This window comes from Puma concolor, chromosome A2 (assembly GCF_028749965.1).
Source record: "Puma concolor isolate L17-30 chromosome A2, mPumCon1.1.hap2, whole genome shotgun sequence".
Taxonomy (NCBI): domain Eukaryota; kingdom Metazoa; phylum Chordata; class Mammalia; order Carnivora; family Felidae; genus Puma; species Puma concolor.
The window spans coordinates 4,908,496-4,920,849 of NC_141668.1; the positions used below are offsets into that span (position 1 = coordinate 4,908,496).

Here is a 12,354-nt window from a genome sequence, read left to right on the forward strand (position 1 = left end):
GCCCCTGTATTTGCTATTTCATAATTTCCTTTAAATCCTCAAAATTAAGTGAGTTTTTTTATAGACTTTTGGAAAATTTTATAATGTAGATTTCTAGGATTTTATATTTTTAGATAATGAGTTTTCTTTCTCTTTTTTTTCTTTTGCAAGCTCCTTGCCCGACTTGAAGGTAGAAGTTCCTTGAAAGAAATAGAACCGTATCTATTTGCTGATGAAGATTCATCTGTCCATGGTAAAAACAATCTCAAACCAAAATAGTGGCATAAATTGTCTTCTAAAACGTGTATTTTCCCCACATATATTCATTTGTGCATACATACCCCTAGCAAGTGGATATATGGATTAAACCGTAAAATTAAAAAGTGAGAATTAGATCACGACAGAACACTTTCAAGTCTTTGTTATCTGTGTCAGAGATAGAGTTTGACTCATCTTTGGTAAATCTTGAGAATCAGTATTGAGCTCTCTTATCCCGACACACATTATTTGTGGGAGTTTTGTTATTATTGTATTTTTTAATTCTTTAGAACTTTGAGAATCACAGGAAGGTCCTTTGGTACCCCAATGTCTGGTGATATTTCTACAGAAGGGAAAAGACGTACCCACTCTTCCCACAGCACGTCTACACTAGGGACACTTAGAAAAAAGGTTCTGTGCTTGGGTCGTTTTTCTCTTTTAATGTACGAGCTTTGTAGAGCTATAATTCACCCGTTTAAGTATAGAACTTAATGATTTGTTGTATTCTAGTATTCAATTATGTACCTGTGACCACACTTGATTTTAGATTATTTTCATCACCCCAGAAAGAAACCCATGCCTATTGAGTAGTCACTGCCCACCTCCTCCCATGTCCCTCAGCCCTAGGCAACATTTTTGGACTCCTTTTGGACTCTAGGTTAGCCCTTTCTGTATATTTCATATAATGGAATTATACAGTTATGTGTTCTTTTGTGAATGGCTCTGTCACTTGGCATCATCTTTCCAGGTTGTGTCATAGTGTGGCATGTGTCAGTAGTTCTGTTTACTGTTGAGTAATATCCTGTTGTGTGGGGTATGCCACATTTTGTGTATCTTTTCATCAGCTGATGGACATTTGGGTTGTTTCTGCTTTTTGCTCTTATGCATAATGCTGCTGTGATTGTTTGTGTACAGGTTTTTCTGTGGATATATGTTTTCAGTTCTCATGGATAATACCTACCGGAAGGATTGTTAGGCTCATGTGGCAACTTTTTGTGGAACTGCCAGGCTGTCTCCCAAAGCAGCTGTACGTTTTACTTGCCACCGGTGGTGAAGTTTAGAATAGTTCCAGTTTTCCCACATCCTGCAAACAAAGGTTATTATTCTCTGTGTTTTTAGTTATAACCCTCCTAGTGAGTATGAAATGATATCTCGTTGTGGTTTTGATTTACATTCCCTGACAGCTAGTGACATTAAGCCTCTTTGCGTGTGCTAATTGGCAATTTGTATGTGTAATTTGGAGAAATGTCATATCTTTTGCCCATTAAAACAATGGGTTGTGTTTTTATTATTGACTTACATAAAAAGTTGATCTTGATGGTGTCCATTGAAGCACAAAGTTATTAATTTTGGTGAAGTCCAGTTTATTTATTTTATCTTTTCTTGCTCATGCTTTTGGTACCGTAGCTAGGAGGTCATTGGCTAATCCAAGGTCAAGAAGATTTACAGCTTTTTTGTTACTTATTTCTGTTTTCATTCTTTTCTGATCGGAGAACATGCTTCTGTGATTCAGTTTTTTAATTGATTTGAGATTTGTTTTATTGCAGAAGAAATTTGGTTTATCTTGAAGAATGTTAGATGTGCACTTGTGTATGTTTTGATGTAGTTGGATTGTTTTCATGATGTTTTGGAGTGCTGGTTGGTTTTTAGTGCTGTTTAAGTCTTCTGTTTCCTTGCTGATCTTCTGCCTAATTTTCTATCCATTACTGAAAGTGTGTATTGACGTTTCGAACTATTACTGTTGACCTGTTTATTTCTGCCTTTATTTCTCAGTGTTGCTTCATATATTTGGGGGCTTCATGTACTCTTGGGCACTTGTATGTTTGTTATTATACCCTATTGATGGATTGATTCATTTATCATTATAAAATGTTCTTTGTCACCTCACACCCATTGGGGTGGCTACTGTAAAAAATAAGTAAATAAGTAAGTACGTAAATAAATAAATAAGTGTTGATGAGGATGTGGAGAAATTAGAACCCTTGTGCACCATTGATGAAATTGTAAAATGGTGCAACCACTGTGGAAAACAGTATGGAGTTTGCTCAAAAGATCAAAAATGGAACTGCCATACGATCCGCCGATTCCACTTGTGGGTATATCTCCAAGAGAATTGAAAGCCGAGTGTCGAAGATATTTGCATACCTGTGCTCGTAGCAATACCGTTCCCAGTGGCTAAGAGGTAGAAGAGACCCAGGTGCTCACTGACAGATGAACGGATAAGCACAATGTGGTCTGCGCAAATCACAGAATATTATTCAGCCTGAAAAAGGAGGGACATCCTGTCACGTGCTACTGCATGGAGAAACCAGGAGGACGTGCCAAGTCAAATAAACCAATCACAAAAAGAAAAACCCTGCGTGACTTCACGTGTATGAGGTATCTAAAGCAGGCAAATCCATAGACACAAAAAGTAGAATGGTAGGTACGGGGGGCTGGGGAGAAAGGAGGAAAAGGGGAGTTGTTTAATGGGTACATAGTTTCAGTTTTGCACCATGGAAGAGTTCTGGAGATGTTTCACAACAGTGTGAAACACCTAAAAACTGTTGAGATGCTCGGGGCGCCTGGGTGACTCAGTCGGTTAAGCATCTGACTTTGGCTCAGGTCATGATCTCATGGTTTGTGGGTTCGAGCCCAGCATCAGGCTCTGTGTGGACAGCTCAGAGCCTGGAACCTACTTCGGATTCTGTGTCTCCCTCTCTCTCTGTCCTTACCCCACTCGATCTCTCTCTCTCTCTCTCTCTCTCTCTCTCTCTCTCTCTCTCTCTGTCAAAAGTAAACGTTAAAAAAATGGTTAAGAGAGTAAATTTTATGCTGTCTTTTAACACAATGGAAAACAAAAATGCTTGTCTCTAATAACAATTATTAAAGTGTGTTTTGTCTGATAGTAGTATAGCCACATTAGCTACTAGTTAACTGTTTATATGGTATATCTTTTTCTATCCTTTTATTGTCTATTTGTGACTTGGTAAAGTGTGTCTTTTTTGCTTCTCTTCCACCTTTACTGTCTTCTTTTGTGTTAAATATTTTCTAGGGGCACCTGGGTGGCTCAGTCAGTTAAGCGTCCAACTTCAGCTCAGGTCATGCTCTCACGGTTTGTGAGTTCAAGCCCCGCATCCCGTTCTGTACTGACAGCTCGGAGCCTGGACCCTGCTTTGGATTCTGTGTCTCCTCCTTTTTCTGCCCCTCCCCTGCTCGCCCTCTGTCTTTCTCTCTCTCTCTCAAAAATAAATAAACATTAAAAAATTAAAAATAAAAAAAGTATTTTCTAGCATACCATTGTTATTCCCAGTCATTACTTTTATTTTTTTGAGTTATTTTCCTAATGGCTGCTCTGAGGATTACCATTAATCCTTAATATCTTAATTTAAAATAATTTAATTTAAATTAATACCACCTTAATTTCAGTATTTTATAAATACTTTGATGTATAGCTCCATTTCCTCCCCTTCCTTTGTGCTGTTACAAATTACATATTTATACATTGTATGTCCATAAACACATCTAAACTTATTTAATTAAAATAAAATTATTAGTTATTGCAATAAATTAAAAAACCATTACAGCAAAGAAATTAAAATGCATTATAACAAATAAATAAGTAAATTTATTACTTAATGTAATTGTTTCTTAGATAAGAGAAGATAAGTTACAATTCTAAAACATATTTATACAGTCTTCCATATTTACCTATGTAGGTGCATTGACCTGTTTTGAATTAATCCATCTGGATTTAAGTTGTCTACTGTCCTTTCGTTCAGACTAGAAGGCTCCCTTTACTGTTCCTTGTAGAACAGATCTGTTAGCAAACAATTTGCTAAACTATCAATAATAAAAGACAAATTTTGATCAAACATGTTAGAAAATGGGACTTTCTCTTCTATCAGGAAAGATGTTATTAAGTTGGACCTCACGAAATTGACATTAAAACATGGGTTCTCAGCACCACTTACACATTTGAATATTACATTTGTAGAAACTTTTTTTTTCAATTTTTAAATTAAAAAAATTTTTGTTTTATTTTAGAGAGCGTGAGCAGGGGAGAAGGGCAGAGGGAGAGATGATAGAATCTTAAGCAGGCTCCACAGCCGGTGCAGAGCCCGATGTGGAGCTCTATCTCATGACCCTGGAATCATGACCTGAGCTGCAACTAAGAGTCAGATGCTCAACCAGTTGAGCCACGCAGGCGCCCCTAGGTTTGTAGAAACTTTAGAAACCCTGTCATGTTCAGTCACTGACAGAAGAGCTTACTTAAAACCGCCATGGATGTGATAGCTGTAAACTAGTTAGATGAACACTCCCTGGAGCATTGGCACACTCAGGCCTGGTATCATAAGGGTTATTTATCAATAACAGTAGTTTATCAGAAACTGTACAGGGAAGCTCAAGTCGAAGCAGTAAGAGATTTAGGGATTATAGAAATCTCCAATGCTGTTGGAAACATTTTTAAATGTTTTTTTGTAGTAACTTAGTACTATATACCAACTCATTACCTCTTCAGTACTGTAATGATTGTAATCTGCAAATTCAACATATTTGTTATACAATTAGTAGATTGGTACCAAGACGATGTATTTTTTTGGCTTTTCTTTTTTATCCTTATTTTGAAGGATCTTTAGATTCATCAACTCACTCCGACAATCTGTTACCGAGGTCCTTTACAGCGTTCTATTTGTGAGAGCAACTATCAAGGCCAAACCATCCAGATTTTCTGATTTCGTTTAATTTGTCAAGTGCCAAATGGTAGAGATGTTTTTTGGTGTGTGTATGTGTTTTGGGGGGTTTTGGTTTTTTGGTGTTTTACTGCAAGTTGTCATTCCCAATACTTGGAGTGGACAAGGTTATGATTTCTTTTGTAACAGCTCTCAGGAATATTTGAGATAGTGACTTCAAATATAGCTAAAAGGACTATGTCCCCTGTGTAGAACATAATTTTGGGGAGCACCTGGGGATGATGAGGGGTGCCTGCGTGGCGCAGTTGGTTAAGAATCTTACTTTGGCTCAGGTCATGATCTCATGGTTTATGAGTTGAAACCCCACCTCGGGCTCTCTGCTGTCAGTACAGAGCCCACTTTGGATCCTCTGTCCTCCTCTCTCTTTGCCTCTCCGCCACTTGTGTGCTCTCTCTCTCCCTCCCTCCCTCTCCATCTCTCCGTCTTTCCCTCTGAAAAATAAAAATGAATATTAAAAAAAAGTTTGGCATTGTTAAAAAAAAAAGATAATGCTTGAATATTATTTTTGATGTGATTAGACAGTAAATGTTTATAAAACCAGGGAAATTGACATCAGTTGATCATTAAATATATTTGTAGGGAATCTACAACCTTAATGATAATATTTATGTGTAATTTGCAAGTTTGCAAGTTTTATTTCCTTAGTTGTTATAAATGACCTTTTTATTTGCTTTGCTATTAATCTGTAAAAGGAGAAGAGTGTTTTTATATACCTGTTAATAATCTCCTAAGCAAGGATTTCGCCTTAAGCTTTGTCTCATTTCAGTCATGCCGAACCAAGGATCTAAGGAGTCCGTATTCCACGTCTTGTATTTCCTAGTAATGTGTGCATTTAGCAAACCTTGTTAAACCGTGTAAGTAAGTGTCCTCAAAGACTTACTCCTTTGAGTTATGCTGAAAGAGGTTTCTGAGCACCAGCTGCTGTCCAAGAAAATATTTGGCAAGGTTTTCTATTCTGAGAATTCCAGAACTATGCAGAGACAGTTCACAGTTACCCTCTGCCAGTGTCCTGTATTCCTATCCCCTGTGGGGTCTCTTTCCCCCACCTTTTAAAAAAATTTTTTTTAAATGTTTATTTATTTTTGAGAGAGAGAGACACACACACACAGTGTGCGTAGGGGAGGGGTAGAGAGAGGGAGACACAGAATCTGAAGCAGACTCCAGGCTCTGAGCCCGACGCAGGGCTCGAGCTCACAAACAGTGAGATCAGACCTGAGCCAAAGTCAGGGATGCTTAACTGACTAAGCGCCCCGGGGTCTCTTTCCTTTTGCTTCGGAATATGTTGCCTTTCTCTCTTAACTTCCGTTGTTTTCATTTGACTCTCCGGTCTCATGAAACTGCTACTGAATATTTTTACTTTTTAAAGAAAAAAAAATTTTTTTAATGTTTATTCATTTTTGAGAGACACAGCGTGAGCAGGGGAGGGGCAGAGAGAGAGAGGGAGACACAGAATCCAAAGCGGGCTCCAGGCTCTGAGCTGTCAGCGCAGAGCCTGACCTGGGGCTCGAACCCACAGATTGTGAGATCACGACCTGTGCTGAAGTCGGACACTTCACCGACTGAGCCACCCAGGTGCCCCAAATATTTTTACTTCTTAAATGAATGTAAACTGTCGTATTTTCCCCCTAATTCCTCGCATGTCCCTGCCTTCCTGCAGCCTGATTCCTTGTCCTTGCTGCACTCCTGGAGCAGCCTTCTATCTGTCTTGCAACTGTCTGGTTTTGAAGTTTGGTTCATAATGTAACGTTTATATTAAACGTGCTTTTGCAAACTACACCTTTACTGCTGTCAGGTAATTGTCCAGGACCAATTCAGCGACCTGTTCCTGAACTCCCCTCTGCCATTTTTTTACTTTTAGAACTTTTGTGCTGCATTTACTAGGATTTAGAACTGTTTCGTTTTCTTGAAACCTTTTGTGCTCTGTGTCATTCTCCTCCTAATTTTTCTATTAACTTTCTGTTTTATATGTCTTCATGGCAACTCCTCTAACCGTGGATGTATCCCAGTAATTGGGTTTTTGGCCTCTTTTCTTTTGGTTCACTCTCATCTACAAGGAGAGAGAGCTTTTTGTTCTCTGTGTCTCTGTGGCTTACTCAGATTGGTATGTCAGCCTCTTATTACTGTCTTAAATCTTAAATCCTACTGGTTGTAAGACCTTTTTATTTTGTGACACCTAGTGAACGTAGCATTTTGAAAGCTGAATTCTGTTAGGATATTTATGTGATTGCGTGAATTAAAAACCCTGCTTTGCTTATGTGGGTGCTTCCAGGCCTGTCTCTGAGAAGAACCTGTAAATCGCTACTTTGGCCTTGCTCTTGCCTTCTGAATAAGTGAAGGAGGCTGAGGGGCAGCCGTGCCTGGGCCAGGGACAGTCGGCAGGAGGCTGGAGTAGCACTGGACGCTCTGTTCCTGTTCTTGCTTGTCTCCTGCGTTCGTCTCTTGTGTCGAGCCTTGGGCCTGGGCCTTTACACCTGCCGGGTTCTGGTGACCAGTGTCTCCCTACCAGACTTGCTTCCTTTCCAAATGCCATCTTCCAAGGTTGACATTTGGGCCTTTAACCCTCACCAGATCGGGACTTCCATTTTCATTTTTTAGGTGTCTCTCAAGAAGTTCTCCAAAAGAAAGTAATGTGATGAAATGCATTTAAAAGGTACTGTGTTTTGTGCCGGAGATAGAATAGACAAGTCCCAACCTTAAAGTAGCGTACAGGAAATACGGTGACGTAAATAGTCAAAACTTAGATAGCGTGATAACCGTGGTGATGGAGGGTTATAAAGTTCCCTTTCTTACCTCACAGAATTGCTGTTAGGATCAAACGAAATATCACGAATTGTCCCTTTTTATCTGTGAAGTGCGGCAGAAAGGTTGGTGGCCGGCGGGCGGCCTCTTCCGCCTTCTCTTCTGGGGAAAGGACAAGGGAAGGTTCAGCGCAGTCTGGTGCTTGGTTTCCCCACCGTGTTTCTCTGTGGTTCGTTGTATCCTACAAGCCGTTTCGGGTGAATCTTGCTTAACTGTGTTCTCGACGTTCCTTCACTACCGTTGAGATCTATTCCGTGTTAATGTTTCGTCTAGTGGCTGTAGTCTGTTCTCTGTCTGTAATGTAGGGCAGTAAAAAGCTTTATTTGGGAGTAAGGGCAGGATTTCAGCTTAGCTCCTAAGTCATATAGTAGGAGAGAGTATTGAATAGGATTTTAGTCACTGTGTTAACATTCAGCAAGAGCATTGGTGAACGATTGTTGTTGTGAAAATAGTTGTGTTCCTTGAGTCTGGAATCTTGGCAGGGTGGATGGGTGAGGAGGAATCTTTTTAATTTAAATTTTGAATTGCAAGTTGCATGTAAGTTTATAGTACAAACTGGCTGAAGTTTTATGCTACCTTAAATATGGTATACTGGTAACATGCTAGATTTTTTTACACACTTTTTGTGAATGTTCCAATTTACAATAGTTGGTAGTAATAATAGGAAATAAAGTAACCAGATTCTCGACTGTGTAGTTTGCTTGGGGCTTAAGAATCTACTTTTTATTTATTTTTTATTTTTTTTAATGTTTATTCATCTGTGAGAGACAGAGATAGAGCATGAGCGGGTGAGGGGCAGAGAGCGAGGGAGACCAGAATCCAAAGCAGGCTCCAGGTTCTGCTTAAAGATTGAGCCACCCAGGCACCTCTGACTACACTTTAAGCTTTTTTTTTTTTTTAATGTTTATTTATTTTTGACAGAAAGAGACAGAGCATGAGCAGGGAAGGGGCAGAGAGAGAGGGAGACACAGAATCCAAAGCAGACTCCAGGCTCTGAGCCATCAGCACAGAGCCCAATGCGGGGCTGGAACTCACAAACCGCGAGATCATGACCGAAGCCCAAGTCGGACGCTTAACCGACTGAGCCACCCAGATGCCCCAGGAATCTACATTTTTAACACAGTGTTTCCAATTATGTGGTTCAACCGTAAATTACACGGAAACAAACTAGCCAGAATTGGAAGGCCATTGTTCAGAGTGGATTTCGAAAAGCCCTGGAGGGCAGGACCGTTTCCCTGAGTGTTTAATTTCCTCACTGAAAGAGAGTTATTGGAACCTATATAGAAAAGGATTTGGAATCTTTAAAGTCCAGAGTGGTTTACTTAATTCAGAATGCTAGGAAAATAATTTACAGTGCAGATGTCATGCCAGCCGATACCGTTTCAAGAAATTCACGTAGCAAAGAATAACTGATGGCATTTGGGAATGTGGAGGGGCGTTTTCAGTTGAGGGAGGCTATTTAGGCCTGAGGGCCGTGGACCCTTCTAGCTCCACATGCACAGAACCGCACGCGGGAACTGTTCTCCCGTGACGCCGGGACTGTTCCAGCTGCACATGACCTGATGGAGACTCAGTGTCCTCACATCACAAGTGGTATGGAGGCAGGCCCCGCGTAGCCGGCGTGGGCTCCGTATTGTCCTCAGGGCTCTGGGCACCTCCTGTCCTCCTGCCTGCCGAGCTCGGGGTATCCCCTTCACCCTCACTGCCTCGCCTCCAGCGGAGGGAGCAGCAGGGCAGAGGTGGCAGGCACCTGCACGAGCCAAGCGGAGCTTAGGAACCCAACAGAAATCTACTCGGGTCTCAGCGGCCACAACCGCGATACCTGCTGACCCCTTTGCCGGCGATGCTGAGAAAAGTCGTTTCTAAATTGGGCATGCTGCCTTTCTCCGCCCCGTAAACCGAGGTTTTATGCTTACAGGAGAGGAGCCCACGGATATTGGGTAATCAGCTACCGGAAATGGCGTGTGCCGTAGTGATCAATAGATTTTTGAAAGACCCCAGGTCTGTGGCACTTTATCCTTCACTCCATGGTGTCACCAATTCCAGGGCGCGTGAATGGGGACCCATGCCCAGGAGGTCTCCTTCGGCACCCGTCAGCCTTGTCTTTCTGGTCTTCACGTTTCCTTGATGCTAATTAATAGCCAGCTGCTTTCTCAGAGGCGAAATGTAATGATTAATTTCCTTACTGATGTGTGTTTGTTCATATGGATCCATTTGGGCACGTGGATTTAGATTTTCTTTCACATTCCGGCAAACGTCTTTTTAAACGTTGGTGCAGATTTTCATCTTGTAGCCTTTTGTGCTGCTGCCTTTTTTTTGACTGGCATTTTTAAATTTTACACAGGTGACATTCTTGAATTTCATGGTCCAGAGGGAACCGGAAAAACAGAAATGCTTTATCACTTGACAGCGCGGTGTGTGCTTCCAAAATCGGAAGGCGGGCTGGAAGTAGAAGTCTTGTTTATTGATACAGATTATCGCTTTGACATGCTCCGGCTCGTTACGATTCTGGAGCGCAGACTGTCCGGCGGGTCTGAAGACGCGGTGAAGCGGTGCCTCGGAAGGCTCTTTGTGGTCAGCTGTGGCAGCAGCACGCACCTGCTCCTCACCCTGCACTCCCTAGAAAGCACCGTCTGTGGCCACCCTTCCCTCTGCCTTCTGATCTTGGATAGCCTGTCCGCCTTTTACTGGATAGACCGCGCCAACGGAGGGGAGAGCGTTAACTCCCAGGAGTCTGCTCTGAAGAAGTGTTCTCAGTTCTTAGAGAAACTTGCACACGAGTATCGCTTAGTTGTTTTTGCAACCACACAAAGCCTAATGCAGAAAGCCTCCGCCTGGACCGAAGGGCCTTCCTCGGCCGAAGCGGACTACAGGCCCTATCTCTGTAAGGCGTGGCAGCGGGTGGTAAAGCACAGACTGTTTTTCTCCAGACCAGAGGATTTGAAAACCAGCAACCGGTTTTCTTTAGTTTCACATAATTTAAAAAGTAACAGTTTTAAAAAGCATGTTTTTATTATTGGAGAAAGTGGCATTGAGTTTTGTTGATACGTATCACAAAATGGTGTTTTCCGGGATATTATACAAAATTGAAAAAGTCTTAATGGGCTAAAATGATTTGATTATAAGGTATAAAACTCTGGGAGAATTAATATAAATGTTTCTTTTTTTTTTTTTTTAATTTTTTTTTTTTTCAACGTTTATTTATTTTTGGGACTGAGAGAGACAGAGCATGAACGGGGGAGGGGCAGAGAGAGAGGGAGACACAGAATCGGAAACAGGCTCCAGGCTCTGAGCCATCAGCCCAGAGCCTGACGCGGGGCTCGAACTCACGGACCGCGAGATCGTGACCTGGCTGAAGTCGGACGCTCAACCGACTGCGCCACCCAGGCGCCCCAATATAAATGTTTCTATACAGAATGGATTTTTTTGTTCCAGAATAGATTTCTTTCTTTTCTTTTTTTAATGCTTTATTTACTTATTTTGAGAGAGAGAGAGAGAGGAGAGGGAGAATCCCAAGCAGGCTCTGCACCATCAGCATGGAGCCCTACACAGGGCTCGGTCCCACGACCGTGAGATCATGACCTGAGACAAAACCAAAAGTCGGGTGCTCAACCGACTGAGCCACCCAGGTGCCCCCAGAATGGATTTCTTAAACTAGTACGGTAAAACCTTACACTATTCCGTTCTTAGGTTGTTGAAGAAAAATCAAGTGTATATTAAACTTGTTTTAAAACTAAATAAGTAGTCTACGCATTGCAGCCTAAATAAAATGAACCTCCATACGTTTGTGTCAACACTTTCTGGAACTTAGTTAAGTACTTAATTTGTTTAGGAAGGTTTAACTGCATTTCTGATTTCTCCTACGTAACTCCTTTAGGAAGCTGTGACTTTGGAAAATGTTTCTGTAGAGCTGCTATTTCTGCAAAGGGGATGGGGGCAAGGAGCCACAGGAGCCTGCACACCTGCCCGTCACACCAACAACTGGAAAGTCAGAGCGTTTTCATCTGACTTAGACTGAGTCCAAGATGGAGTGGCATTCTGCTTGGGTTTTTATATAATTTTTTTTTTTTTTTTTTTTCAACGTTTTTATTTATTTTTGGGACAGAGAGAGACAGAGCATGAACGGGGGAGGGGCAGAGAGAGGGAGACACAGAATCGGAAACAGGCTCCAGGCTCTGAGCCATCAGCCCAGAGCCTGACGCGGGGCTCGAACTCACGGACCGCGAGATCGTGACCTGGCTGAAGCCGGACGCTTAACCGACTGCGCCACCCAGGCGCCCCAGGTTTTTATATAATTTTTAAAAATTTTATTCCCTAAGCTTTATTTATTTTGAGAGCGAGAGTGTGTCCCAAGCAGGCTCCACCCTGTCAGCGCAGAGTCTGACTCGGGGCTCCACCCCAGGAACGGTGAGACCATGACCTGAGCCGAAATCGAGTCGGATGCGCAGATGACTGACTGAGCCACGTAGGCGCCCCTGTCTAGTTTTTTAACTCCAGGGAAATAATCTACCCATTCAAGGAATTCTGTGTAAAGGTGGTTTTGAAATTTTCATCTCCTCCTTGTTAAGAGATTGACAAATGCTAA

The 12,354-nt window shown here is 41.7% G+C and overlaps 1 protein-coding gene across 5 annotated transcripts in view; it reads left to right on the forward strand.

Moving 5' to 3' along the window:
* Window positions 1–12,354, forward strand: part of XRCC2 (X-ray repair cross complementing 2) — a 181,382-nt gene that overhangs the window by 13,511 nt on the left and 155,517 nt on the right. For 4 of the 5 annotated variants that reach the window (XR_015243787.1, XR_015243791.1, XR_015243788.1 and 1 more), the window contains exon 2: window positions 151–232. Coding sequence is in view for 1 of the 5 variants with exons in the window: in XM_086685670.1 (XP_086541796.1) it covers window positions 151–232; window positions 10,114–10,814 (783 nt within the window). In the remaining 4 variants the exon portion in view is untranslated. Of the gene's footprint in view, window positions 1–150; window positions 233–10,113; window positions 10,926–12,354 lie in introns of those variants that run through there. The other variant, XM_086685670.1, reaches the window with a different exon arrangement.